Source organism: Onthophagus taurus, chromosome 6 (genome assembly GCF_036711975.1).
Source record: "Onthophagus taurus isolate NC chromosome 6, IU_Otau_3.0, whole genome shotgun sequence".
In the NCBI taxonomy this organism is placed as follows: domain Eukaryota; kingdom Metazoa; phylum Arthropoda; class Insecta; order Coleoptera; family Scarabaeidae; genus Onthophagus; species Onthophagus taurus.
In genome coordinates this window covers 7,047,397-7,068,906 of record NC_091971.1, presented here as the reverse complement: position 1 = coordinate 7,068,906, position 21,510 = coordinate 7,047,397, and the positions used below count along the sequence as shown (strand labels likewise).

The 21,510-nt window shown below is 31.4% G+C and overlaps 6 protein-coding genes across 10 annotated transcripts in view; 4 read left to right on the top strand and 2 right to left on the bottom strand.

The window, feature by feature from the left end:
* Positions 1–7,450, bottom strand: part of LOC111427820 (maternal protein pumilio) — a 90,907-nt gene extending 83,457 nt beyond the window's left edge. Inside the window, exons 1-3 of one of the 4 annotated variants that reach the window (XM_023063140.2) lie at positions 7,112–7,450; positions 6,458–6,645; positions 4,231–4,476 (exon numbers count right to left, since the gene is read on the bottom strand). In XM_023063140.2, coding sequence (XP_022918908.1) covers positions 4,231–4,476; positions 6,458–6,637 — 426 coding nt within the window. In that variant the 5' untranslated portion in view covers positions 6,638–6,645; positions 7,112–7,450. Of the gene's footprint in view, positions 1–56; positions 277–4,230; positions 4,477–6,457; positions 6,646–6,731; positions 6,927–7,111 lie in introns of those variants that run through there. The other 3 variants (XM_023063141.2, XM_023063139.2, XM_023063142.2) reach the window with 3 other exon arrangements.
* A 452-nt stretch (positions 7,451–7,902) lies between these two features.
* Positions 7,903–12,163, top strand: LOC111427862 (Serpin 85F). The gene is made up of 5 exons (XM_023063206.2): positions 7,903–8,123; positions 8,616–8,798; positions 9,856–11,241; positions 11,297–11,441; positions 11,983–12,163. The coding sequence occupies exons 1-5, from the start codon at positions 7,968–7,970 to the stop codon at positions 12,114–12,116; spliced, it is 2,004 nt and encodes a 667-aa protein (XP_022918974.2). The 5' UTR covers positions 7,903–7,967; the 3' UTR covers positions 12,117–12,163.
* Positions 12,164–12,949: 786 nt separating this feature from the next.
* On the top strand, positions 12,950–13,736 carry LOC111428043 (uncharacterized). The gene is made up of 2 exons (XM_023063443.2): positions 12,950–13,181; positions 13,248–13,736. Exons 1-2 carry the CDS (start codon positions 13,047–13,049, stop codon positions 13,512–13,514), a joined length of 402 nt encoding a protein of 133 aa, XP_022919211.1. The 5' UTR covers positions 12,950–13,046; the 3' UTR covers positions 13,515–13,736.
* Positions 13,737–13,763: 27 nt separating this feature from the next.
* LOC111427802 (MICOS subunit 26/27) lies at positions 13,764–16,784 on the top strand. 2 transcript variants are annotated; one of them, XM_071196412.1, is made up of 5 exons: positions 13,764–14,010; positions 14,075–14,336; positions 14,393–14,638; positions 14,835–14,860; positions 15,175–16,784. In XM_071196412.1, the coding sequence occupies exons 1-5, from the start codon at positions 13,996–13,998 to the stop codon at positions 15,205–15,207; spliced, it is 582 nt and encodes a 193-aa protein (XP_071052513.1). In that variant the 5' UTR covers positions 13,764–13,995; the 3' UTR covers positions 15,208–16,784. The 2 variants fall into 2 exon arrangements, with proteins under 2 accessions (XP_071052513.1, XP_022918875.2); XM_023063107.2 differs by having other exon boundaries at positions 14,712–14,860.
* On the bottom strand, positions 16,161–20,011 carry LOC111427932 (E3 ubiquitin-protein ligase rnf168-like). The gene is made up of 3 exons (XM_023063295.2): positions 19,625–20,011; positions 19,010–19,571; positions 16,161–17,746 (listed from the first exon to the last, which is right to left on the bottom strand). The coding sequence occupies exons 1-3, from the start codon at positions 19,959–19,961 to the stop codon at positions 17,227–17,229; spliced, it is 1,419 nt and encodes a 472-aa protein (XP_022919063.1). The 5' UTR covers positions 19,962–20,011; the 3' UTR covers positions 16,161–17,226.
* A 192-nt stretch (positions 20,012–20,203) lies between these two features.
* LOC111428023 (selenoprotein T) lies at positions 20,204–21,432 on the top strand. The gene is made up of 3 exons (XM_023063420.2): positions 20,204–20,414; positions 20,693–20,822; positions 20,880–21,432. The coding sequence occupies exons 1-3, from the start codon at positions 20,278–20,280 to the stop codon at positions 21,192–21,194; spliced, it is 582 nt and encodes a 193-aa protein (XP_022919188.2). The 5' UTR covers positions 20,204–20,277; the 3' UTR covers positions 21,195–21,432.
* The last annotated feature ends 78 nt before the right edge of the window (positions 21,433–21,510 follow it).

The window sequence follows — 21,510 nt, the reverse complement described above, 5'->3', positions numbered from 1 at the left end:
CACACTACGTTTTAGGGGGATAACAGAAATGGTGGAGAGAATATCTAAATATTTACCATGTCGGGTCCCATGTCTCTCATATCCCGGGCGGAGTCGGGACCATACCAACGGGACACCAGGACGGCGAGGACACCGACGACAGGGATGACAAAAAGAACTCGCTTACGCGGCGCACACCACAAAACAACTACAGAGTTCAACTACGACGATAGAAGCCGGCCGGCGAAGAAACCGCGAACGAGACGACTACTTGCATGTCAGTAGGTGCGGCATTCGGCGTCGAACTGAAAGAGGGACCAAACAAAGGACCGGGAGCAACGTGCGCACGCGCCGCGCCGCAGACGGGGCCCCGAACGGACGGACGGAACGGGCGGGCGGCGGACGCGGAGAGCCCCACGTCGAGGCACCCAGACGACGATTTTTTTCCAACGGTTGTGTTAGAATTGGGTGGGTTGTTATCGAAGAAGAAAACGAGAACCGTTTCAATCAAACTGGTTCGATAAATTAAACTTTCAATTGAAGTAAATATTAAAACAACTTGATGTTTGTGTTAACCAATAAAAATATAACAAAAAAATCTCAACATACCGAAATCAAATTAATTAAAATCTACATAGAAGAACATAAAGAAATTAATTGAAGAGGCCTACACTCAAACTTTCACGTATTTTTTATGCCACGAAGAGATTGCCAATATTTGCAAACCAAAGCGGATACAACTGATTCATTAATTCCGAGATTCTAAGAAACACAAACGTGAGTTTTGCATTCAAATGCATACACTGCAGCAACTAATGGAATGAAAAACATTTCATCAATTGCTGTTCTTAATACTTGAAATTTTAATCTAATATATCAATGTGTTTGTCTACGTAAATTCTGGGATGAGACAAAGGTGTATTATGTCACACATACTGTTCCTCCTGGTATTGGATTGAGCGATGAGAAACGTTACAGAAGGAAGAAGAACATTTTATGCAAGATAGACTTGACAATCTTGAGTTTGCAAACGACATTTGCTTACTTTCACAAAGTTTTGTGATATAGAGATAAAGTTGAGAAAACTGCAACATGCATCAAAAGCAGCAGGGCTAAAAGTCAATGTTCAGAAACGAAGCTCATCTCCTTCTCTACTCAAGACGCATCCACAAATCCTGCCTCCACATCCTCGTTCGTGTACCCCAGGCTATGTAGTGCTCACACCAGAATGATAGTAATTCAACCAACGGAGGAGGCTGAAAGCAAGTTTCCAGCACTTTAAAACTGGTTCTTCAGGTTGAGGATCGGGCAATAGATTAACTATCTGTTGCTCTCTGTTAAAGTACATAGTTGCGAAGCCAAGAAGGAAACCAAGGCTCAATTTAGGATGCAGCGCCTAATATTACTGTGGCTTGCTGATACTAGGGCTCCTGAACTAGTCAACAAGTTGGTACCAATCTTTCCTCATTTTATCCACGCAACCTTGGTAAGGTAGTGAACGAGTTTATTCCTGGTAAAAAGTCTTGAAATTTGTTTTGGATGAACTAACCTGAAAACTGAAGATCAATACCTTGAAAAACCTTTATGGAACATACCATACCAAAATATTCAGCATCAAAGAATACAATAAAAACTAAAAAAAAATTTAGTACCAACTTTACAGACGTGATAATTACAAGCTGTTATATAACCACCAATATACATTATCGATTAGATTACATTTTGATAGCAGGTGTTTAGAGTCAATAGAAGATTGGAGAAAAAAGAAAGTTTTCAATCTTCGTTTCGCCACTTATACGATATGGGATATAAAACTCGTTATGGTAACCGTCATGGTACACTTTATAACTTAATGAAACATTTTACTGAAAGAGATTCTCAGGGTCATAGGAGTGAGATTTAAATTTTAAACGGCGCCGTCATCGGAAGTAGTCAAGGTGAGATCCAATTTTAAAGATTTGTTAATTTTTAGAATGTTGAGGGTCGGTTGTCGACATCCATATTTTATCAAAGTTTATTTCGCAACGTTATAAAATTGGATGTGATTTCATTCCAACTTTAAAAGAGAGAATAAAACGAAAAAACTCAATTAACTCACAGCACAAAAGACTTTCTCTGTGCAACCAAGTGTCAATTACTTTCAAATTAGTTGAGCGATGTTCTTACCAGCAACGCACATCTGCCGTTTACGGAACTTCAATCTAATTACGGAAAAGGGTGGGTCACAGCTTTTTAATGGAAATATAGGCCATAAGATAAAATATGTGCCCTTTTAGTATGCCTCAATATATTTTAAGGCGGAAACGTATTTAAACGTCTTTTCAACACAGTTTTCGCACTCACCTCATTAAGAAGAAACCTGGTACTAACGTAAACTGAGAATAAACAAACGTTAAAGTTGTTAGGGAATAAAAGCCTGAGTTGAATTTGAAATTTTAGGTGTAAACGAAGATAATCAGAGAAAGTAAATTTTAATAGTTCTTTTTTTTAATAAAACTTATTTTTATTAAAATAATTTCCTTTGTAATCGGCCTCGACATCAAAAAGTTTCTCCAGCGTGACACCACCAGTTTCCACCAGCCTTCACATGAATAAGTTAACAACTTCAAACATGAATAAATTAGCGAATTAAGCTGCATAAGTCGTAATGATCACGTCGATGAAGCTCAAGAAAATTACTGCGCCAGGTTTACGAGAATTCCCTCTGGTATAACTCTTATTCTCTTATCCGAAACATTTGTGTAAGTCAACCAAGCATCGTAGACCAATTAAACACGATAAGTGTTATTACATGTTGGGAAATATATCGAGTTAGAAATTACGGTATAGTAATAAATCTAAACGATCAAAAATTGGATAGGTAATTACACCGCAGTGTTCTTGTGGCTTTTCAAAATGTTAACCAACATTTTAAGAGCTCGTTTAGGAGGATTAATTAAGTAAAAAAACTCCAAGTTAACAAATCATCAATAACATTAATTATTAAGTAGCCATTTAGATATCGGGTTAAATTAAGGTCTCGATATTTCAATCAATATTCCTGTTACCATACGGTTCATTTACACAATCAACTTGTATGTAGAAATCATAAAAGTCCAAGGTTAATTTATAATAATAACCTTCGGTAATAAGGAAATATTTTCGTCTAAACAGAAAAAAAAACTTGTCACGGAGGTTAACGATCCCCAATGTTTCATTTCATTTCACTACGAAAAATTTAACATTTTCGATTGAATTATACAACACTACTTCACGGTCAAATTTGAAATAAATATTCAAGGAATGAAATCGATCCTTCCCCAAAACTTCTCCCGCAAACACGGTTTTCAAAATGACAAAACCAAGGTTAACGGTTAAATTGGTAACTTATTCGATAAATAGCAGTAAAAACAGATTTCTCGCGATCGCGAAACGAAGTCGTCGAGTAGAACTCGAAGCACCGGCCTTGCACCTTGGCTCGGTAACCTCTTTAGTTAGCCAAAAATGGGCCGATACTTACGAAAGATCAGAAAATCGCTTTCTCTCACTCTCTGCGTGCTTTTAATGTTTAAACGTTATTTATAAATTATTTCAAGAATTATGTCATCAGTTTTTTTAGTGGGTGTTAATAAAGAAATCACACCTAAAATGCAATTCAAAACACATTAGCAACCCAAAGCGAAATTATCAAATTGAACCAAAACTAGAATTAATACTAGAACTACCACTAGAAATATTTCGGTTTAGCCGTCTTGAGAGACGTTTGGCTAAACCCGAATATTTTTAGTTTTAGGTCTAATGTTGGTTCTAATGACAGTTCTAGTGTTGGTTCTAATTGTTATTCAGCCCCAGATTGTTGTATAGTTTTATTGAACTAAAACTAGACCTAGAACTAGAAAGTTTCGGGTTTAGTGCCGTGCGTCTTGAAGTCGCACAGCTACACCTAAATATTTCTATTTCTAGATCTAGTGTTAATTCTAGTTTTACACTAGCACTGTTACTAGAACTAACACTATACTTAGAAGTAGAATCATTCGGGTTTAGTCGCACGTCTCTCAAGACGGCCAAACCCGAACGTTTCTAGTTCTATGTCTAGTGTTAGTTCTAATGATAGTACTCTAATGTAGTGTTGGCTGTAGTTTCTGTTTTACTTTTAGTTCAATTAACACCAGCCATGAAAACCTTCGTACTTATATCAAACAATTTAACTGCCAAAATATACCATTACAAAAAAAAAATTCAAAAAATTAAAAACTTTTTATAGACACTTACCTGAGATCCTTGTCGAACAATTTGAGTTTGCATATTCTGCGTCATATACTGGGGATGCATAGGAAGATTTCCGGCCATATGACCAGCTAAGTGATTCGATAAATACATGACTTGTTGTTGATCGGGGCCGAGATTTTTACTCTGGCTCATATCATATGGTCCCATATTGGGATTAGGAGCTAAATATGACATGGTCGGGGGCGTTGCCATTTTGCTATTAACAGGGTACTTCCACTTATCGTAACTCTGCAAGAAAAGAAAATATACAATCACTTAAGAGATTCTTTACTTTTAAGTAACGCCGACGCAATATTTTTTAAATGAAACCATTCTTTGTTTAGCCTTGAGGAAATACATTTAAATGAATAATAAATGTTATTTACACAGAAACGGTTTTTATTTTAGAATTTTGGGTAACATTAATCGTGTAACGGTTTATTCCCATTCGGAAAACCTATTTTTATGTCCTGGGATAATGTAATTACTTGATTCGATTTTTTTAACTGCTTGTCACTGAGTCATGTTAATCTAAGAAAAAGGAAGTTGAAGTATTTCTTTTATAATCACCATGTTTAAAAGAAAATATCAAAAATGTAAACAAACATCCAATTTATTAAGAGTCATGGAAAAATTAATATTTTATTAACAAAACAACATTACTTAATTAACCTCACCTATTAACCTCTTTTTTGTAAATACAAATATAAACAATATGCAAGTTTTTTATTAGTCTTATCGCAACAGATAAAAATGTCCAACGTAATTAGTAGCAGCTGTGCAAATTACGATTCTTAGAATGGTAGAGATATTTTTAAACAATTTTTTGCTGAAACCATAACTTTAGTTGTTGTTGAAACAGATTAATATTAGGTTTTCATCCTTTTTCACTTTCTAAGAGTAACTAAATAATTTTTTATCATAAAATAACTTGTTAAAAACTTTCTAATATGCCCATTGTCGCTAAATTTATTATGTATTGTAGATAGTTAGAGAGGAAACAATTATTTAAATAGTGGACTCATTACTATAAGTTATATTAAGTTGTGTCTTTATGGATTAGTCTTCATTATAAGAATAAACAATTATTTTAAATGTGTCTATACAGATTGAACCTTTAGAAAGGACATTCAAAAACGATACACTAAGTATTGGTGACATCAAAGTTGCAAAACGTTTTGTTCTAATATAGATAACCATCTTGTTCCTTATGTTTCTTGCCTGATATTGGTCAACTGTATCATATGAAGATAACACCAATCTTAGGCATTATGATGGATGGAATTGGATGATAACTTTCCATACATAACTGGCGTTTGTCTGACGGTATTCCAGTCTCTGTTGTCTTATTTGAGTACTTAATTGCTGTTCTAGGATACTAAATGTATCCAAGATTATGTAAAACCTGATTTGGATCGTTATGTGAAATTGCAAACCCAAAAAAAAACTCGACTTTAATAGGTATTGGGATATTGTATGCAAGATTACATTTTTTTAGTTAACATCTATCAATTTCTAAAACATTCAAGATAATAAAAATAAATATCAGTGATATAAAAGTTGCAAAATGTTTTGTTCAAGTATTCCTTGTTTATGTATCTTGTCTGATATTGATCAACTGAATTATATGAAGATAACACCAATCTTAGACATTGTGAGGAAGGTGTGGAAGAGGAAACTAAATTTCCATACATAACTGGCGCTTTTCTGATAGTATTCCAGCATATCTGGTGTCTTATTTGAGTACTTAATTGCTGTTCTACGATACCAAGATGATGTAAAACCTGATTTGGATTCTTATGTGAAATTGGAAACCCAAAAAAAAGTTCAAGATTCTAATAGGTATTGAGATATCGTATGCAAGTATACATTTCTTAGTTAACATTTATCAATTTGTAAAACATTCAAGATAACAAAAATAAATTTAATTTAATTATTTCCATATCGTGGTTATACCGAGAGTAAAAAGTAGGTACAAAAATTTCCAGCTGGTTCCTTAGATTATTTCATGATTAATAGTTCACATAGATAAACATGTTTACAACACCTTAACCTTTACCCAGAAAACCATTTTTGTTCCTTTGATAAAGTGTTATTAAAAAAATTTAAACTTCCTATTGCTCATAATTTCCAGATTTTTTATTGAATGATCTAAGGAACCAGTAGATAATGTTATACTAAAAATTTAAAATCAACAATATACAACTTCTTAAATAAGATTATTTCTAACCTCAATAATACTGTCATCTCCAAGAGCCCATCGAGCTTGTTTTTGTCCAAATGCTGGAAACTCGGGATCTGGGGGTCGTTGAAATTCATATCCTACTGCGGCATCATCCTGGGTGCGCTGCGGCTCCCTATCCATGTCAACGCTCACCACGCTGCCATCACCGCCACCCAACCACTTCATTTGTGTCTCTAAAAATTAAAAAAAAAAAAATTATTTAATCAAAACGATAACATAAGATTTATGAAAAATCCCAAAATGTAAACAATAAACTCACGTATTTTTAACGTCATTACAAGCGGTAATAAGAATTAACAAAATCGATATCGAATATGCCCAAACCTTCTAGGTTAGATATTAGCATAGTAGAATAAATGCAAATGACCACGATTGTTTTTAAGGCGGGCGCGATTACATTAAGTACGATCGATAGGGGTTTATGTGAAGATATTAATAGAGAACGAATTAAGTCTTTTGAGAACGTGATTTAAGCCGAAAACATCAAAAACTGTTTATTGAATGACATTTGAAATCCCGGTACGAAAACAAATGGCTGCTATAGGGGGGTTTTTGACAGTTCACGAGTACACAAAGAAAACTAACGAAAATTCGATTGAAAATCAATCGGGGCGTTGTCCCTTAGATAACTACGCTTACCTGTACTTATTTTCGTTGATCCTTTTTCATCAACGGAACGTATTAACGCCGAAATCCGCGTCTACCGTACGTTCGGCGTCGGCTCCGCTAAACGATTCCCCTCTCGCACACAATACAAACACAAGATACTCTCGGATCACTTATATTTATAATTTTCCACCACCGACCGTAACATTCGCGAAAACACAAAATATTACCACTAACTATACAGTAGACTATTTACAATTTACAATTAATACACGATTTACTATTTACGCCATTTATACAGGTTGATATCGTAAGATTTAAAACTGACAGCGATTTATTAACAAACCTATCGCCATTTTACGTGCGCGCGCATATCAAAACCGATCGCCATATTTGCGCACCACGTTTTTAAACATTTTTTATTTATGCAAAAAAATTCGCACCAATCAACAACAGCCTTCTAAATAATCAATTTTATGAGTTCAAATCAAATTATCGTATTTTTACTTTCTCATTAAGCGTTTACTTATGTTTAAAATCAATAAAATAACACATCTATTAAGTGTCATTTGGGTTGCGTCATCTTAAAAATTAAAAAAATGAATTTAATTTTTAATTAACGATTTCGTTATTACAATTTATAATCGATAATTTTTTTTAATAAATTTAATTTTTATAATTTTTAATTATATCACGTATTTTCTTTTAGATTAAAATAATAAAATAATTTTGGTATATTGGGTTGCCTATATGATTTAATGTAATTCAGCGGGAATATCTTTACGTATAAATTTGCTGAAGAACCAACGGCGGTTCGCACTCTTTTTTGAAGAGAGGATGCGATTATTTACGTCCTCTCTCCGCAACCTATCTCAATGAATCGTTAAACATGTGCGGTTTTTATTTAATTGCGTTATTATTAATGGTTTTGAGCAAAGTTTCGTGCCATTACGATGATTATTCAAATGGATATTATTATGAAAAAGCTCTACCACAAGACGTAATGGTTGATGTTATTAATAATTTTGGAGTAGCCCTCTTAGAAGTAAGTAGAAATAAAATGTATTTATTAAATCATTTTGAGCATAATATTGTTTTGATGGGAGGAAGATGTAAATGAGTATGTATTAAAAAAATGTAGTTTTGCAATAATTTCGACCTTGTTTATTGCGTACAAAACATAAATCCCTCATTAACAACGAAAAATTGACGTGATCTGCAATTAGATTGAATCAGAGTAAATCGTTTTTTTTGAATCCGTTTTTCCCTAATTCAAGGATAATTTTCCATTCTGATTCGAATAAATTAACCAGCACAATAGCATCACTTTTTTTCTTTCATTTTTCACATGAGAAATTAATCCAATTATCCAAATCCATCTTCGCATGCTTGGTTTGTCTTAAGAGAAGGATGTGATATCATCATCAACTCATTTAAATAATTTCCTTTGTCCAAACGTATCGCCCCAAGAAACTTGTTTTGCTTCTTTATTTCAACAAATTTTTCGAGTTATTAATTTTTAATAACTTTTTTAAAGGCACACAACGAAAATAATAACAACAACATCGCTTTGTCTCCTTATGGAGCCACAAGTGTTCTTATTGCCCTTGGTGAAGGTCTTCGAGGATATGCTGTACAAGAAATTCAAGAAGCAGCCCGCATTCCTCAAGATGTATCGGTTATTCGTGTAGGATTGCGTGACATCCACCGGCATTTAAAGGTAAATAAAAAAATTTAAAGAAATTATTGAAATATATTGCTGAAAAATTTACATAAAAATGTTTAAAATAAAAAAAACTTTCTAATTCGATCTATTTTTTTTTGTCGTTATTTACGTAATATCATTACTACCAGCATAATAGATAGAATTCACACTCGGTAACGGTACCTGCTTAATTATCTATTACTTTCGATAGCCCAAAATTTGTCGAATAAATTGGGACGATGAGGATGTTACCGCTTTTTTTTTAACAATTGCAAATTACTTTATTGTTTGAAGACCTTGAATTAACAGCTTTAAAATGCAATACGTTCACTTTTTATATACTATCGGGATAATTTTAGTGATGCTATCTCATGCTTCAATCTGTATAAGCTGATAATTAAACGAAATCCGTTAATAATTACGTTAATTTTTGCAATTTGATAGCGATGTACATGAAGACTGATTACGAATAATATTATCATCTGGGATTCTCTACTAATCATCTCATCTTCTTAGGCATTCATTTGGTATTCTTTCGTAAATCATCAATTATTCTCTGGTATTGATCTGGCACTATTTGTTTATCACCTGGGATTCTCTGCTAATCATCTGGTATTCTTTACTAGTCAACTGATAACCGTTAGCAATCACTTGTTTTTCCTTGATGATCAACTGGTATTCTTTGACAATCATTTCGTCTCCTTTTCCAGTTAACTGGTATTATTTTATCATCATTTCCTGCAATTTACAATTTGGCCAGTGTAATTTCAGGCTTCTTCTTGGAATTTAGAATCTATTAGCTTACCATCACAACCTATTAGATTTAGTTGTAAGTCTTCTACACAAAATCATGGAAATTTGCTAACAAAAGTGTTTAGACAAAGTTTAATTTGTGTTGGCTTTTATTCTGAAGTGTTGGTGTGCTTTAAAAATTTTGGAAGAAATTTTAGACAAAGTTTAGGTTGAGGTCTTATGCTGAAGAAGCGGAATTATAGATATCTTGACTTTTTGATAGACCTTCTCTAAAAATAGTCTTTTCCAATTAATTTAAAATATATTTGTTCAATTTCAGAGTTATTTCATTCCAAAAGAAGGTTTTCTCGCTGGATTAACATTAAACAACGAAAAGGTCCAATTAAATGACGAATATAAAGAGATCCTTAGATTTTACGGTTTCGATTTGGATTCATTCAACATTCCTTTGTACCCCGACGTTTTTGAAACGACCACTGAAATGAGGATGAACGTTACCGAAACTAGTACAAGCACAATGAATAGTGATCCTCCTATTTCAACCACGACAGAGAAAAGTGGGACAACGCAAGTTATTGAACCATCCACGGAGAGTGTACCTGAAACTACCGAAACTTCTTTGGTAACTGAAAAAGTTAATTCGGTAACGGAAATTGTAACCGAAACAACCTCTTCAGTTCCAACTGAAAAAACGACTCGAATTCAAACGAGAAGTACCGATTCTGTGTTGAAATCGACGGAAATGATAACTACAACTTTGATTCCTCAAACAACGGCGGATTTAAAAAGTACTGAAATGATTAATTTGGTTGAACAAACTACATCAAATCCAAAAACTTCAACCATCCCTGCTTTAACAACAGAATTATTAACATCTACTTTATTTCCTACAACAACTGAATTTAAAATCGATGAAAATGTGGATGAATCAAAACTTTTAACTTCTCCTTCAATTATTAATGATGAAGTAACTTTTACTACATCAAATCCAAGTTCTACCGAATTAATTACAAGTACAGAATTAATTAGTACTTCAATTAATTCAATAACTGAATCAGAAATAACCTCAAAAATTGAAACTACAACCGTTCAAATTTCAACGGAAGCTTTAAATGTGGTAACAACTACAGAAAAATCTGTTGATTTAGATGAAAATGAAGATAATGATTCAAATGAAGATAATGAGGATAATGATTTAAATGAAGATAATAATGTAACTGAAGATAATGATATAAACGAAGATGAAAACGTTACAACTGAAATAGCTTCTGAGAGTGAAATTAAAAAACGTAACTCAAGATCGATTGTTGATTACATAATAGCAAGACATTATGATAATAAATACAAACCTAGCCATTTTAACAACAATAATCTTTACGTTCCGGATGAAAACCCAACGTTTTTAATTTACGGCACAATAAGAGAGCCGAATATAAACTTTATGAAATATGACGCAGTTTTACCAGTAGCTTTTCTGCCATTATTAAATTCGATAGCTTTAAGCTTTCCTTTAGATAGTAAAGAATACTATCTCTTATTAATTTTACCCGTCGATGAAACCGGAATCGATAAATTAATCCATAACTTAGCTCACACGATGAATTTAAGAGATATCATCATGTCGTTGAGATACTCTCATGTTAAAGCTATAATCCCAAGTTTTATGTTAAAGGGATATGTTGTTTTAACTCCTTCTTTACAAAAGGTAAATTTTTATGATTTCATTTTTGATGAGTTGTAAAATAAAATTGATGTTTTAGTTGGGGATTCAAAGGATTTTTGAACCAAGAAGAACCGATTTTAGTTTAATGACCAACGAAAAAGATGTTTATGTCACAAATATTGAACAAGCTGTTACTGTTACAATTAGGAATTATGTCAACGCCGATAATTTACCGAATTATCGTAAGTAATGATTCCATATAACCAATTAAAATTCCTTACAAGTGTTGTTATTAATTCCCCGCATAAAAAACTTGATCTAATTAAAATGGAAATTACCTATCTATAACAATCTTGAACATTTTTTTCATTTTACATTACCATAAAAAAATCTCATTCTTCCTTTTACATTTACAATTTTTTTTGTTGTTTAAACAATACTGGGACTGGTTCCTTAATTTGAATTTGCTCGTTTAATGAACCTTGAATGAAAAGAACGACAATTCAAAAGCCCATTGCTGTTTTTTCTTTCTTTTTTTTCGTAACGATACCTTAATGTCCCGCTTTGTACCTCTTCTAATTGTCTCCTGATAATTGTAACTCCTCTGCAATTGTAAAAAAAAACTTCTTCTACTTTGTTACAAAATAGTCGTTAAGAAATTGTGTGTTAAAGACAACGCGACGTCGTTGTTGTCGAGTAAACGACGTCCGTGTCCTATATTTATGTTTACTAGATGTAATGATGTAATGAGGGCGTTTTTCTATTATTTATGTTTTTTTACAGGAAATTTGCAAAGCGTTCGGCCGGTACTGTTTCAAGCTGACCATCCGTTTTTGTATTTCGTCATGGACGCCGAAATTCATGTCGCTTTAATGGCTGGAAAAATTGTTAATCCACTCAACTCAAGAATAAGATAATGTTTATTGTCATGTTTTCTAATTTTTAATAAAAAAAAATTATTTAATTAAAGCCTTTATTTTCTACAAATGATTCGATAAATAAGTAATTTAAAAAAATCTTATCTTAAAAACTAATTGAGATGTTAAGATAATTTAAATACCATTTTGTAGCAAATTTCATATAGTTTTAGCACACCAAAAATTATTTCTTCGATTTAATAAATCTCGGTGATACGATTTTTTTAATTCAACTTTGTCGTTATTGAGGTTAAGTTGACAAAAGTATAATTTAAAAACTCATATCTCAAGAACAAATTGAGATATCATTATGATATAAAAAACAAATTAAAGCAAATTTAATTGATATTTAGTGTATAAAAGATCATTTCTCCATTACTATAAATATTGACGTTATGATTTTTTTAAATTCACCTCCGGATGTATGACAGGATGTATGAACATTAAATTTGAAAAAATCATATCTCAAAAAATAATTGAGATATTAAGATGATTTAACAACCATTTTGTAGTAAATTTAATCTAGTTTTAGCACACCAAAAATGATTTCTTCGTAGCTATAAATCTCGTTGATACGACTTTTTAATACAACCTTGTCATTATTGAGGTAAAGTTGATAAAAGTAGAATTTAAAAAGTCGTATCTCAAGAACGAATTGAGATATCACGATGATTCAAAAACTATTTTGTAGCAAATTTAATCTATTTTTAGCACACCAAAAATAATTTCCTCGCTCCTGTAAATCCTTGTGATACGATTTTTTAAATCCACCTTTGCACAATTTATAATATAATGAAAATAAAGGAATAGGAGGCGTCTGCTAAAAAAAATTAAAACTAACAAAATTGAAAAGTCAAAATGAAAATTTTTTAAAAGATGTAAAAGATAAAATTATTGTAAATCGGGTTGCAAAATTTATAGTAAATTCTGATGAGTCTCTGGTGTTGGTGTGGTTTTGAATTTATAGGAAAAGCGTTCGGTGAAAATAAGTGCGTACCGGAAGTAGGGGATCCACCGAATTTTCAACCAAGTATCTTAGTTGATGGAGGAATAGCTTACGTTTCAGTACGCCAAAATTAATAATAACTAAAATTGTTATTAATTAACATTGTTGTTTCTGTATCGTTACAGTTCTTCAAGAAATTACTAATTCCGTGTTACGCGCGAATTGAAACCGTCAAAAAAGGTTGTTATGGGACAGTAGACAAACCTAAATGCGAGAAGAAGAAAAGGCCTTCATGTCGGGAAAGGCGATGTAAAAGAAGAGCAGCAGCCCAAGCATCAGCTTGTCCACCAAAACCAGAAGCCGAAGATGGTTGTAAGAAAGAAGAACCTTCTCCATCAGATAGAGATTGCCGCTTAAATCCTAAAAAACGATGTTCAGGTTATTGTAGTTGAGGTGACTCCCAATAAGAGTAAAAAAAGACAAAAAAATTAAGGCATAATAATTTTATTTATAGTTTTTGGGTATCAATTATACAAGTTTTGTTACGTTTTTTTGTTTGTGAAAATCATTAAGTTTTTTCTTCCATAAATTGGGATTATAAAATAAAAATGTCTATGTCGGTGAAACAATCGTGAAAATGAATATAAATAAATAAATAATCAATGTCTAATTTATTTAGTATTTTGTTTTTTTTTTCATCAAAAAGTGAACATCATTCACTCATTCAATTTTCTGTGCAAAAAAATGTCTTTTACAGCGAAAAATCGATAACAAAAATAAAAAATAAGGCGAAGAAACTTATCGTGTATTCAAAATCAGAAATTTTCGCGGCTTAATAGTAAAAAGGTTACCAACCGAGTGCAGTTTATTCTCACCTGACAGCTGTCAAGTTTACATAATTTTAAGGTTAGGATTCCTTAATATCTGTTAAAAATGTTTTCTAGAAAGGTAAGTTCTAAATAAAATACAATAAAAATTAGCAATTTTAAGTTAATAATCATATTTTTAATAGATCGTCGGTAAAATATTGATACCTGCAGCTGTCTTAGTCTCCGAAAAAGGAAAAGAAATGAAATGTTGCAAACCCAGCGAATTACCCATTTATACAAGTGAACCACCCCCAGAACCCAAAAGAATTATGAGAGACCCACCAACTAAAGTAGAACAAGAAATTGGAAATGTTCGAAGACAAATTGTTTCATTGTCAAGTCAATTAACAGCAATTCAAGATTACGCTGTTGATGCAGTTGAAGAAGCTTGGTGTGAATGTGAAGGTAAATACGATTTATATTCATAACAAATTAAATATTTTATTAATTATTATTTTTAGGAGTGATTGAGTACCTTCAACAAGAAGATAACACAACACCTCGATATGGTGCTATAGCTGTGGGTGGTTTAGCCGGTTTTATTCTTGGTTTACGTGGTGGAAAATTTAGAAAGCTCCTTTTTACAACAATTGGAGCTTTAGGAATGGCAGCGGTTTGTTATCCAACTGAAGCTGCTGAATACTCAGAACAAATCAAAGAGGAGGCAATTCAATATTTTAGAATTGCATATAACTTTTATCATGGAGGTATGTAAGATGTGTAAACTTAAAAAAATATTTATTTAGTTATAAAAAAAATTAAATTTAAATATATTTGTAGTTAAAAAAGATGATCCACCATTAGAATTACCATCATTGCCATCTTTACCAAGTATTCCAAAAAATTTTTCAGAATTTATGAACTTATTTTCCAGTAGTTCTAATAAAAATTCTGATTCTTCAGTTATAGGAGACAAGAAAGAAAGTTCGGTATGTGGTGATGATTTAGAACCTCTTAGCCTTGATTTAGACACTGATGAAAAAGTTCCTGAAATAATCGATAGTGAAGAAGTTGTGAATGAATTACATGAGCGCGCTATCCATGATGATTGTCACTGTCCCATTGGAACCTGTTTAAATCCCATGGATGAAGATCCTAATTGTGATGAATAATAACCTAAATTTATGTAATTCCTTTCTTCCTAACTCAATATTCCTTTTATTGTTGTATCTTGCTTGATTGTGTGTGTAATTGTTGATTAATTGATGGTAAAAAGTTAATAAATTTTTATTTCTAATTTTAGGTAAAACAAACGGAAGCAAAGACTGCAGGATAATTTACTAAATGGACTAATAATTAAACGGGAATAAATAGTTGCTTAAAAATTGTAGTATTTTGATTTTAGTGAATGATTTTTTTTGATGATTGAATTGGTATTCTTAATGTAAACAAATTGATTTGTTTTTATTTAATTATTATAAATATATAAATGTTTAATGAAAAAAAAATCCTTTTTCTAAAATAGGCTAAACATTCTTCCTTCATTGGATTTACTCTCATCTGTATGCTGTTATTTTATCTTTTTTTTGCTGTCATTTTTACTCGCACAAGTCTGTTGATTGCCACTCTTGCTTTCTATAGTGTGTTAATTAATTATCGTACCCGACGTCATCATTGCAAGTATGCAACCAACATCACAGCATTGGTATTGATATACATAATTAGAAACTTTAGAACTAGAATCGTTCGGGTTTAGCCAAACGTCTTTTAAGACGACTAAACGCGAACGATTCTAGTTCTAGTGATCTAACACTAGCACCAAGACTGGAGCTAACACTAGCACCATCACTAAAACTAACACTATTACCAGAACTAATACTAGACCTAGAATCGTATGGGTTTAGCCGAACGTCTTTTAAGACGGCTAAACTCGAACGATTCTAGTGATCTAACACTATCACTAGAACTAAAACTAGACCTAGAATGGTTCAAGTTTAGCCGAACGTCTTTAAAGACGTCTAAACCCGAATGTTTCTAGTTTTAGTGTTAGTTCTAGCGAGACAGTCTTTATTTTGGATCTGGTATACAATTTTATATTAATGTGGAATCAATTGTAGCGCCTCGGTTGTAAGCAACCTTGACTAAGTTAATGAGACAAAAAGAATTATTTAATTACATTAGTTTCTGTATTTGTCACTGTTACTTTTCCTTTGCAACAAACCGGATTCAGCTACAAATAATTGAATAAATACAAAAATAGAAGAGGATTAAATATGTTAAATGAATTAATTGATTTTAATATAAATTTTTATTATATGCAAACAATTCTTAAGATCACAATCATCCAGACTTAATATGAATTACAAAAAAATACTGTTCCACTTAGTTATTATAAAAAAGATAGTAGTTAGCGACTATTCTGTACAATATACATTATTATATAGGTACAAATACAAGGTGATTCAAATCAGACTGATTACCAAACTAAAATTGATTGAAACACTCCTTTTATTAAAATTTTAGTTTAATAATCATTCTAAAAATCACCTGCATGTATAATAATTATTTGGAAGGAATAATGAATTAGAAAAAATACGAACGAAGAAGAAAAAAGTTGATTGAGAGATTATAGGATTAAATCAATCAGATTTTCTTTTTAAAAGCTAAGGAACTCGTTTTATCTTTTTTTTTTTTCAAGGTTGGATTCTTTTATAATTTATTTGAAACGTAACAAAAAAAAAGATACATAAACTAAAATTAATTATGAAGCACTGTACAAAAATATTAACTGCAATGGGTTATTTGAAATGTCCGCTTTTTTAATTTTTATTATTTATATCGTGAATAGTGGTTATGGCATTGTTTCGTCCTTTTCATTTCTTTTTTCTTTAAATAAATGTAATAAAAACTCTGCATCACAATTGTACATTTATCACATACCAACAAATATGGGGCCAATTATTGTATTAAAAGCTGTAAATAACTAATAAATGAAAATTTTCGAGACAATTTGATTTAAAATTATTAATGAAAAAATTACAGCTATCAGTACAATAAGCTTTCGCTGGTTAAAAATTAATAAATTTGCAGCCCTACACTTTTTGTGCCATTTAATTAGCAACCCGTTATTTTTATTTTACTTATTTTTTATCAACAAAAAATATTAATAAAAAAGTAACCTTTAATTCTTTCAAAATTCCTTTTGAGTTGCCTTACCTTTTTTTTTTTGGATCTTACGATTAATAATTAATTAATAATATTCATATGGTTATTCAAAAATTCTATACAGAAAGTTCTAATTTAATGAAATAAAAAAAATAAATTGCAAAAATAGAGAAACACCAACTTATTTTTTTTACTTAACCTTACTTCTACATTTTATAATTTCATCCAATTTAATTTGCCTTTGTTTCTTACAATAAGCGCTATTCCTCGGAATAGTACTCCTTGTACTATACCATCTCATTTGATCCAATTCCTCTTGTAATTGTTTCGCAAATTCTAAATCTTTACGTTCTTGTTCCATCCTGGCAGCGTTATTTTTGGCCAAATTCGTTTCGCTGGAATTTTTCATTGTACTTTCAAAACCCCGAAACGGAAGAATTTCCAATTCCGGTTGCATACCCAACAATCTTATACTTTTTCTTTGACAGGTTATTTTCGATGGTGACAAATCATTTTTTTGTACAACATTTTGATCTTGTTCTAATGAACTTTCACTACGTAATTTTCGTTTTTTCCCTGAAGGTTTTTTGATTTGCTCTTCTTTTTCTTTACTCAAACTTTGACATTCTATTATTGTTGATGGTGAATCACAAACTTTTGCAAAAGCTGAGATTACATTTGATGTAAATGATGTTGATAATTTAGGAGCTCTAAAACAATAATTCAATTCAATAAAATTTTGCAATAACCTAGCCTTGATTAACAACTAGAACTAATACTAGTATTGTCAAAAGAACTAACATTAGACCTAAAACTAGAAACATTCGGGTTTAGCCGTCTTTAGAGACGCACAGCTAAACCTGAATGTTTCTAGTTCTAGGTCTAGTGTTAGTTGTAGTGCTTGCTCAACAAAAATTACAACAATCTAACTTTGAATAAGAATTAAAACTAGAATTAACACTAGACCTAGAACTAGAAAGTTTCGGGATTAGCCGAGCGTCCTCAGACGCCCAACCTAAAATCTTAGAATTGCAAAATTACTCATTTTCTGCATTAAAATAAATGTATATCTTAAAAAGTAAATGTGATGGGAGAAAATGTTTCATACAAAAAACATTCAACATTAACTTAAATATAATTTATCATTAACGATTATAACCCATCTTTGATCCAAACAACTGCAAAAACCCGAAATTGTAGAATTGAAAGATTTCTCATTTTCAGTATTAAAATTAATTTTTATCTCAAAAAGTAAATGTGATGGGAGAAAATGTTTCATGCAAAAAACATTGAAAATTAACTTAAACATAATTTATCATCAAGGTTTATAACCCATCATTGTCCCAGACAATTGCGCAAACCCGAAATAGTAGTATTAAAAGATTTCTCATTTTCGGCCATATCTCAAAAACTAAACATGATGGGAGAAAATGTTTCATATAAAAAACATTCTAAATGAACTAAAACATAATTTGTTATAACCGATTATAACCCATCTTTGATACATACAAATAAGCAATCCTGAAATCTTAGAATTGCAAGATTACTCATTTTCAGCATTAAAATAAATGTATATCTCAAAAACTAAATGTGATGGGAGAAAATGTTTCATACAAAAAACATTCAAAATTAACTTAAATATAATTTATCATCAAGGTTTATAACCCATCTTTGCTCCAGACAACTGTGCAAACCCGAAATTGTAGAATTGAAAGATTTCTCATTTTCAGCTTTCTACTTCTAGTGTTAGTTTTACACTAGCGCTGTAATAGACACACAGCTAAACCCAAAACTTCCTAATTCTAGGTCTAGTGTAATTCTAATTTTACACTTACAGTTTTTAGTACTACATTAGACCTAGATAATGTTAGTTCTAGTGTTAATTTACTTGATTAATACCGGCTGTAAAATCTTTTACACTTAAATTATTATTTTATTTATTTTTAAAAATTATTTCTTTTATTTTAACTTACACTATTTTGATCACATTTGTTCTTTGTTGTTTAACTGGTATTCTAATAGGTGAAATATGTGAAGATGTTTTAATGATTTCAATTGGTTGAAAATAATAATTAGAAGGTAAAACGATATCTTTTTGAACGTTAATTAAACCGTTTTTATTATGTTTATCTTCGTGACTATGTTTGGTGCTTATTACGTATTTAGGATGAGTCTTATCTTGGCATAAAACTTTAGTAACGTGCTTTTTATTACTACTTGAATTGATGATGTCTTTTTTCGTGGGTGATTTAACCAAAAATTTCTCTATTGGTTTAATTTTTTTCGATACATTTAATTGAGAAAGTTTTGAATTCAACTGTTCGCTTAGCTGCCTGGCTATTTTTTCGTCTTTACGTAACGTTTCTTGTTTTAAATTGTTTGCAAAAGCTTCCTCTTTACAAATTTTGTTTATAAGTTCCTCGCTAGCTTTCACTTCAGCGATTCTTTGTTTCTCTATTTCTAATAAATCTTTTCGTTTCTCTTCTTCATATTCCTTTCTAATATCTCCCGGGGCAGCTAATTTAATCAAGTTTTCTAAAATAATTACGTTTTTAAGTACTGAAATTAACGAAAAATGGGCTACTTACCTTGTGGTATGTTATTGTCAACTCCATTGATTCGATTTTGTATCAAATGGGGAAAGAGTTTCTTGATGGCCAGCCAAAGACTCTCGTCGACAATTTTGTTCTCTTTAGTGGCTATTCGATGCCAAGAGGCGAATCTTATCCTACATAGTGGACAGGTAAGGTTTGAATTCGCTACTGTACCTTCAAAACAAGGCAAGCAAAAGCCGTGGTTACACGGAAGTGATACCGGTTCCAACAAAATGTTTCTACATATCGGGCATAACACGTCATTTAAACTTAATTTGTTATAATCTTTATTAATCGCTTTGACAGATCTACACCGTTTTCGAGGGGCCATTTTCTACACATACATGAAATTAGCTTCTGGTTTGATGGAAACAATCATTGTTACCAATCTTTATTTTAGTAAAATTTAGAAAATCACCAAAGCGCTTTTAACCCAATTTTAATTTCATTTCTTAACTTAATAATCAAACATAATAACTTAATTTATATTTAAATCTTAAAATTGATTTAATTAAATTACTTTAAATTGATAAATTTATTGAAATTAATTCGTATCAAACTTCATGCTATTGGAAAAGCGCATGTCAAATAAACGTCACTTTTCGGTGTGATTTAGAACTGACAGTACAACACTATATTTTTTTAAAATGCACCACAAAATAGCGGCTATACGTTTAGCAATAGTATTAGTATTATGCGTAGCGTTAGCGTATAGCGAATCAAATGATCAAGTGCCGGTACCGAAGTTTTCACAGAATGTCGCCACGTTGAAGGTGTTATATTGGTAAGGTTATCAACAGTTTATCGATATTTTGTTAAGATCAACCTTAAATTGTCTTTTTCCGCTTTAATTATTATTATTTTTCTATTTATTAATGTGTTTTGAATTAGTATTTTGCTTAGTAACCAACAAAATTGTTTGTTTAAAATGTTAATGTAATCAGAATGACTTTGCAAATGTATTTCCTATGTTCTCTTGCAATCGCCTAATTGAATTAGTTAAGGATCATTAAAGGTGTTGCATATTACGCAATTTGATGACATTTCTGGTTTTTTTTTAAGTTATTCTTGTGGATATCGCAAAGCTTTTGATGAATATGCCTCAATAATCCAACAAAAATACCCGGATATAATAATCGATGGAAGAAACTATGATCCACCTGGATTAAACATGTTTTTAGCAAGATTATTGGTAACTTAATAACCTAACTTTAATAACCTTACTTTATTCATTGCAATTTTTTTGTAGGGTGTCTTAAAGTTAATGGTAATCGTTTGTATTCTTGGTGGTGTAAACATTTTTAATTACATCAATCAGGTTCAACCTTCATGGTGGGAATGGTGCATTCAAAATAAAATGTACTCAGTTCTCATGTTGTTCTTTTTGTCAAATATAATTGAGTCCCAATTGATTCAATCAGGCGCTTTTGAAATATCGTTAAACGATGTTCCGGTGTGGTCGAAATTGGAAACAGGAAGAATTCCACAGCCCGCGGAATTGTTTCAAATTATCGACAGTCAAATGCAGTTTACGGCGGATTTAAATAGCGGTTTTGCTAAGTAAAATCGTGAAAATAAAGAAATATTTGTAGAGGGTTAGTCAAAAAGACAAAATATGAGATATATTGAATAAAAGTAATAATACAAGAGAATTTTGGAATAATGAAGAGTTTAACGTTTGGTCTTATCACGTCATCTCATTTCATACGTACTGTAATAAAAAAAATTCATTCCTTAGTTTTTGGACAGATTTGTAGTTGTTATATTTTTTATGAATAAATGATATCTACTGTGATCTATAATTATTTATATTAATTATTTGCCCAATACATCTACCTTGGGCCATTAACCTAAATAAACAAAAGTAACCTATTCCAATC

What these genes read in the sequence shown, in the direction of transcription:
- LOC111427802 (XM_023063107.2), top strand. An exon ending in AGCTTGGTGTGAATGTGAAG is followed by an intron (nt 14,337 to 14,392) that starts GTAAATACGATT and finishes TATTATTTTTAG; the next exon opens with GAGTGATTGAGTACCTTCAA. An exon ending in GAGACAAGAAAGAAAGTTCG is followed by an intron (nt 14,861 to 15,174) that starts GTATGTGGTGAT and finishes TTCTAATTTTAG; the next exon opens with GTAAAACAAACGGAAGCAAA.
- LOC111428023 (XM_023063420.2), top strand. Translation starts at nt 20,278, where the DNA reads ATGCACCACAAAATAGCGGCTATACGTTTAGCAATAGTATTAGTATTA. An exon ending in ACGTTGAAGGTGTTATATTG is followed by an intron (nt 20,415 to 20,692) that starts GTAAGGTTATCA and finishes TTTTTTTTTAAG; the next exon opens with TTATTCTTGTGGATATCGCA. An exon ending in TGTTTTTAGCAAGATTATTG is followed by an intron (nt 20,823 to 20,879) that starts GTAACTTAATAA and finishes ATTTTTTTGTAG; the next exon opens with GGTGTCTTAAAGTTAATGGT.
- LOC111428043 (XM_023063443.2), top strand. Translation starts at nt 13,047, where the DNA reads ATGAGTCTCTGGTGTTGGTGTGGTTTTGAATTTATAGGAAAAGCGTTC. An exon ending in GAGGAATAGCTTACGTTTCA is followed by an intron (nt 13,182 to 13,247) that starts GTACGCCAAAAT and finishes GTATCGTTACAG; the next exon opens with TTCTTCAAGAAATTACTAAT.
- LOC111427932 (XM_023063295.2), bottom strand. Translation starts at nt 19,961, where the DNA reads ATGGCCCCTCGAAAACGGTGTAGATCTGTCAAAGCGATTAATAAAGAT. An exon ending in TGACAATAACATACCACAAG is followed by an intron (nt 19,572 to 19,624) that starts GTAAGTAGCCCA and finishes TAATTATTTTAG; the next exon opens with AAAACTTGATTAAATTAGCT. An exon ending in ACAAATGTGATCAAAATAGT is followed by an intron (nt 17,747 to 19,009) that starts GTAAGTTAAAAT and finishes TTATTGTTTTAG; the next exon opens with AGCTCCTAAATTATCAACAT.
- LOC111427862 (XM_023063206.2), top strand. Translation starts at nt 7,968, where the DNA reads ATGTGCGGTTTTTATTTAATTGCGTTATTATTAATGGTTTTGAGCAAA. An exon ending in TTGGAGTAGCCCTCTTAGAA is followed by an intron (nt 8,124 to 8,615) that starts GTAAGTAGAAAT and finishes ACTTTTTTAAAG; the next exon opens with GCACACAACGAAAATAATAA. An exon ending in TAACTCCTTCTTTACAAAAG is followed by an intron (nt 11,242 to 11,296) that starts GTAAATTTTTAT and finishes TTGATGTTTTAG; the next exon opens with TTGGGGATTCAAAGGATTTT.